This window comes from Pundamilia nyererei, unplaced genomic scaffold (assembly GCF_000239375.1).
Source record: "Pundamilia nyererei isolate P.nyererei 1_Seehausen unplaced genomic scaffold, PunNye1.0 scaffold00106, whole genome shotgun sequence".
NCBI lineage: Eukaryota > Metazoa > Chordata > Actinopteri > Cichliformes > Cichlidae > Pundamilia > Pundamilia nyererei.
In genome coordinates this window covers 616153-622330 of record NW_005187507.1, presented here as the reverse complement: position 1 = coordinate 622330, position 6178 = coordinate 616153, and the positions used below count along the sequence as shown (strand labels likewise).

Below are 6178 nucleotides of genomic sequence, written 5' to 3'. Positions count from 1 at the left end.
ACAGTGCCTCACCGATGCCAATGACATAATTACCCAGCTACATTTCCGAAAGAATGCAAAAGCATTGACATGTATTTTTCCTTCCTGTGATAGCCCGACGGGCAGGGCAGAGGTAGATTTTGGTAGCCCGACTGGAAAAATCGCTAGCCCCGGGACGTGGGGCTAGCGATTTTGCAAGCCCTGCACATGTACCACATATTCATAGCATCTAGTAAAGACAGGGGTAAAGATGACAATAATGAACTAAACCACAATCAGAAACATCAGGGTGGATAAAGATGTAATTAGTGTTGGAAAATGAATGACACCAGCCTCTACCACAGGGGAATTGTAGAAAAGGGGAGAGGCCAAAGTGGTACCCCAGATTTATAGGGTTGCACCAAAGAAGAAGAAGAAAAGGATGAGGAGGGGCTCTAACTGATAATGAAGTTAACTACAGGCTTGGAGGTCCTAAAAGTCAGGTATAAAAGTAACAGTGTGGGGTTTTGAACACATTTTGTGTAATTATAACAATATGTCATTTATGACCCGGTTACACATTCAAATGTCTTTTTTTGACCTCACACACACACTTGATTCTTCAGTCAGTGCAAATACAGTACTGTGCAAAAGTCTTAGGTTACCTCTCCTTTAAATTTTGCTATGAAAATGAGAAAAAGATGCTAAGGGTTATTGAATGAGGAAATACAGGCTATAAGGCAAAAACAGAGTTTTTACAGTTCTGTTCTATAACATAGCTCGAACTCTCATAGGCAGCTTTCTTGACATTTTTATTAAGTAGTTTTCAGTTTTCAATTACGACACGAAAGAGCCGATAGATACAGAAAAAGGTTCAGATATCTCCGTACCCCACTTAGCTTGCATAGTTTGATGTGAATACCAAAAATCCTAACTACATATGCAACGACCTCTCTGCTTTGCAATTTAACAAACAGCTGATGGTTCACTTTGTCAAATGCTTTAGGCGAATCTAAAAATCACATAAAAGTGATGTGTTCTGTCCCTATATTTGTATATATATTTATGTATGGATCAGTATAACGCTTACTCTTAAAACCAACTTGATTATCAGTTGTTGTTATATGCTTTTGAAATCTGTGTTCAAATACTTTACAAACTACATTTGCCAAGGCAGTTGGTCTCTAATTATCAATACCAGAAATCTTCCCAGTTTTATCTTTCACTACTGGCACTAATATAAATGATAACATGGCATCAGGTAAAATACCATCAGTTTAAAATCCTGTAAAGCACGTTTAGAGTGACATGTGGACTTTTTGACTAGGTGCTCTGCTGATAATTTGTCTAAACCACACGCTTTGTTTGATGTGTCTCATTTACCAGCCATCTACAGTGAAGCAGGAGGGATGTCTGCAGCAGAGAGCAACCATGCGCAACGTGTCCTGTCTGCCCTGAACCAGCAGAGGGCAGTGGGCAGGTTTTGTGATGCATCATTGAATGTGGGAGACGGGGTAGTGTTCCTTGCTCATCGCAACATCCTCGCCTGCTTCACTGAACTCCTCCAGCAGTCAAACGTGCCTTCTGCAACAGAGTTCTGCCTGCAGGGATGCCCCAGTGATGGCTTGGAGCTGCTCCTAAACTTTGTCTACACCGGAGAGCTGAAGTTGGATCCTCACAACCTGGACAGAGTCCAGCAGGCAGCAGCCAGCCTGTGCGTACCAGAGGCACTCACACGCTGTCAGCAGTTCAAGGAGACCTCTAAGGAGCCTGTGCCTGTCAAGCGTAAAAGAGGTAGACCTAGAAAGTCTGCCTCAGACATCACGAAATACGAGCCCACCATTGATACTGCTGCAGCCAGTTTTACCACTGCTGCCACTACTACAGCAACCACCACACGCTCTGGCCGAGTAGTGAAGAGCTCCAGGCGACTTGTGACCATCGATGAGAGCCCTACAACTGAAAATGAGTTGGCCCCGCCTCTTCCTGTGGAGAAAGAAGTTGGTGATGCAGTTGTTGAGGAAAATCAAAACTCAGATCAGCTAGCTGGTGAAACTGAGGTAGAATACAATAACATAAGCATGAAAAAATATTTCAACGACGGGGCATTTGTGCAGATAATAATGAGTGTGTTTTTAAAGAGGAATATAGATGTTTTTATTACACCTGTCTTGCAGGTAACGGAGCTGCAGATTAACGACAATGTTATTAGCCAGGTAAGTGGGGGAGTGGAAGCAGAAGACGATAGTGATGACGTGGGTATTCCGGAGGAGATTCCCGAAGACACAGATGAGGAGTATGTGCCTGCTACTAAGCCCGCTTCCTCAACCACATCCCCGTCTACGGCGACTGGACAGAAATGCAAGGCCCAGAGTCAAAAAAACAAAAACAAGAATGGTCAGGCGATGGAGGACGATTCTAAGAAGGCCTCCGTGCAGTGTTCCATCTGCTTCAAAGCCTTCAAGAGCAAATACTACCTCAAGGTTCACAACAGGTACAGGGTGTCACCTTTTTTTTCTTTCCAAATGCTCTTAAAAGAGTAAACTAATGTCTCATCTCCACAGGAGGCATACAGGGGAGAAGCCCTTCGGTTGTCTTAAATGTGGAAGACGGTACTACAGGAAGGAGAACCTTTTGATACACGAGATGAGAGACTGTTCTAGTGCGCTGGTGAGTAAAGAAAATCACCCTTTCACGCTTTCTCCAACCCTCACTATGAAGAATCCTCAGTGTTTTTACTTTTATAATTCCAGACGTACACCTGCCTCATTTGTTCTACTACATTTAACACAAAAGAAGCGCTACGTTTGCATACTGTCACCCACACAGGAGAAATGCCCCACAAGGTACAGCATACACCTAACAAAATGCATAGCTGAGTATGTCACAAACCTGAAGTGAATATGAAGAATGTCTTCGTCACATTTTGCAGTGTTCAACATGTCCTGAACAATTTATGTACAAGAAAAACTTGACAGTTCATATGATGAAGGTGCACGGTTACCCCAAACCACATGCAGTAAGTACCTACAGTCAGCAGCACCTTCAGTATGTCATTTCAAACTCACTTTAACACAAATTTTGGGGATTTATGTTTTGATTGTGTTGCTGTGTTTCTAGTGTTCCCAGTGTCCCAAAACCTTCTTAACTCGTGCGGAGCTGCGTGTGCACGAAGCCGCCAAACACCGTGGAGAAAAGCCGTTTGTGTGCGAGGAGTGTGGCCATCGGGCATCTAGTAGAAACGGCCTGCAGATGCATATCAAAGCTATCCACAGGTTGGAGAGCATGTTTTCTGTGAATTTCCTCTTGAGGATGAATAAAAGTGTAAACGACATAAAGTTTTAATGAAAACTATTTTAAGTCTGTTTTGTTCTTGCTCACAGAAATGAGCGCCCTTTTGTCTGTAACTCGTGTGGCCACGCCTTCTCCCAAAAGAACAACCTCAACATGCATCTGCGTATACACAGTGGCGAGAGGCCATACCAGTGTCACCTCTGCGGGAAAACCTTTAGGACACAAGGTAACAGCCATATTCTCTGCACATAAGCACTTTATTCACCTTGTATTCACCCCTGTGACACATTTAGAATCAGTAATTTGCCTAAAAGAAGCAAAAGAAAGATCTCATGCATCTCAAACTAAGACCCTACTTGCTCTGAGGTAATGCTGTGCCACCCAAACGTCCCTACATTACTATCGATGGGGTCCGGTGTGTTTTGTGCTTCTAAGAGCAATCACTTAGCCGTTTTGCTGTCTTTGCAAACTTTCACTTTAACTGCAGATATTGTGATTTGTGTTAATCTCTGTATTTCACTGCCAGCCAGTCTGGATAAACACCACCGGACTCACACCGGCGAGCGGCCCTTCGGCTGTGATGTCTGTGAGCAGCGCTTCACAGAGAAAGGCGCTCTTCTCCGACACAAGGCCAGCAAGCACGAGGAAGGCCGCCCCCACTGCTGTCACATCTGCGGTAAAACTTTCAAAGGTCAGGTGCTGATTCTATAATAAATTTGTTGTTACTCATGACCTGTGCCCTGATGAATGAAGCGCTGCTAATGAAAGAATCACTGGTGAAGTGATTTCTTCTTTATTTTCTGGTCGTTCTTTTCTCCTTCAGCGAGGGAGCAGCTCCGTGTCCACCTGCGTCGTCATAAAGGCATGAGGAAGTTTGAGTGTGTAGACTGCGGCTACAAGTTCACTCGACAGGTTGGTTCCAACACAGTTTCTTCTTCATCATCAGCAAGCTCATTTTGCAGAGCCCTAATCTAACCCACCACAGGATTTATTATACACCCGAGTGTTTTAGTTTTAACCCTAATTTAACTTCAGGAAATGTGACTGAATCATAGTGGGAAAACAAAGAGATTAATAATTTCGATGGAGGTGGTTTTATTGTAGGATGTCTCCCGTGCCAATTTTCATCACCATTCTGCTATTCACGCCAGATGGGACTAAAACCCACAATCTCTGTCTAAGAAGGCGAGTGGCACATGTATTAGCCACTCGGGCTACTGTGGATAGGGAGTGAGTGGACACAAATGTCAATTTTCAGGGGCACGCTTATGTGAATGTGCCTGAGTGAATTTAGTGTGTCCTAATTCAGACTGTTTGCTTTGTGGTGTGATATTGGTCTATAACTGCTATTTCATACAAACAAGATTTTTTAGAAAAGAAATAAAAAAGATAAAAGCAAGTTTCAAAAAGTGCAAAGCAAAGTTCTTTGGTCATAAATATGAAAACTGGTAAAAATTTATAACTGAAGCTTTTATATAATGAACAAAATAATCCATCTATTTAGTTGCCATCAAAGTTCCAGGTAATTAAATTAATTACTTTTATATTATTTTTTGTAATCATTTCAGGTCTGTATCACTTGCATGGTTATTTGCGCACTGTCCCCATATTCAGACCCTTCTAATCTTTAATGTCATTCAGCAAGAATCACTAGTTTGTGGGCTTTTTTATGTCTGGCTATGACAGCTATATATTATATCTATCTTTCTAATGGGTTTATGTTTTTGTGTGACATTTTACAATTATTGGACTCTACTAAACTAAGTTTGCATGAGACACAGTTAAACATAATCTTCTTTATCTTATACTGGGTGTTTAGAGTTCCTTTTCCCTCCCTTTAGGCCAACTTTCTACTGAATGTCTGACCCTGCCACCAGGTGTTTGGGTGGGCCTTCTGTGGTCACAGCCAGGAGCTGTGTGGCTGAGACGACCATATTAAGAATGTGTAGAGTCTGAACTTTTCACTTACAGGGATATTTGTATAAACTTGACTGTAGACCAACATGACTATACTGTATATCTATAATTTTTGTGTTCTTTTTGAAGCATTCCCTCACTTGCATCATGTTAGTTTACCCAACTCTCACATTTTTACATTTCCTCTTCAGGCACATCTGCGGCGTCACATTCAAATTCACAAGCGCACTGAGAACTACAACCCGCGGCAGAGGAAGCTGAGGAATGTGATTGTGCAAGATGTGGATGGAAGTCCGGTCGAGACCGAAGCTCCCAAATCGGAGGAGGCCTCGCTGATCTGTGATGGGTCCACTCAGGAGTCCACAAACCGAGGAGCTGAATCCTCAACAGGTCTCACCTCTGGCTGCATCGTGAGGGTTGTGATTGAGTCGAGTGATGCGGTGATGGAGGAGGTTATTTCTAACCAGAACTTGGGAGAGGTCGAATCCACGCAGACTTTTCCTGTGTTGCAGCAAACACAGCTGGTTACTGAGCCCTATGAGTCCACAATAGACATGGAGGGAATTGTTGAGAATTTGTCAGAGAGCAAGACCTGAAGCGAGCAAGTGTGCAAAACAACAAGTCTGCTTCTGCTTCTGCTTCCACGCATGCAAGAAAAGCAGATTCATGCACTCTGTAGTTTACACAGTAATTCAATTGCACGTTTTTAAATGCTGTTTGAATGTAAAATGTTATTTTCCACCTTGTTAAGACAGGTTTTGTCAGTGTGCTTACAGCAGCTGGAGCTCAGTGTCACCTTACATTGCTGATTAAAGGAGAACGTTTTCCGTGCAGTCAGAAAAGCATTTTCTTACTTTTGGTTACAATGTAACAAATGTAGTAGTTCAGTGTTTTTTTTATTACGGTTCCTCCAGGTGGTGGTTTTGTACTGGACTGCATTATGTTTCAGGGTGTTTCTAATATTCTTTGAAATAGAAGAGTTGCAGAGCAGTAAAATTGCACAAGTGTG

At 42.7% G+C, this 6178-nt stretch overlaps 1 protein-coding gene across 4 annotated transcripts in view; it reads left to right on the top strand.

Moving 5' to 3' along the window:
• Positions 1 to 6178, top strand: part of zbtb48 (zinc finger and BTB domain containing 48) — an 8339-nt gene extending 2161 nt beyond the window's left edge. For 3 of the 4 annotated variants that reach the window (XM_005740956.1, XM_005740955.2, XM_005740954.2), the window contains exons 2-11: positions 1345 to 2018; positions 2136 to 2452; positions 2523 to 2628; positions 2712 to 2804; positions 2891 to 2977; positions 3079 to 3233; positions 3342 to 3478; positions 3779 to 3943; positions 4076 to 4164; positions 5361 to 6178. In XM_005740956.1, coding sequence (XP_005741013.1) covers positions 1368 to 2018; positions 2136 to 2452; positions 2523 to 2628; positions 2712 to 2804; positions 2891 to 2977; positions 3079 to 3233; positions 3342 to 3478; positions 3779 to 3943; positions 4076 to 4164; positions 5361 to 5765 — 2205 coding nt within the window. In that variant the 5' untranslated portion in view covers positions 1345 to 1367 and the 3' untranslated portion in view covers positions 5766 to 6178. Of the gene's footprint in view, positions 1 to 259; positions 462 to 1344; positions 2019 to 2135; positions 2453 to 2522; positions 2629 to 2711; positions 2805 to 2890; positions 2978 to 3078; positions 3234 to 3341; positions 3479 to 3778; positions 3944 to 4075; positions 4165 to 5360 lie in introns of those variants that run through there. The other variant, XM_005740957.2, reaches the window with a different exon arrangement.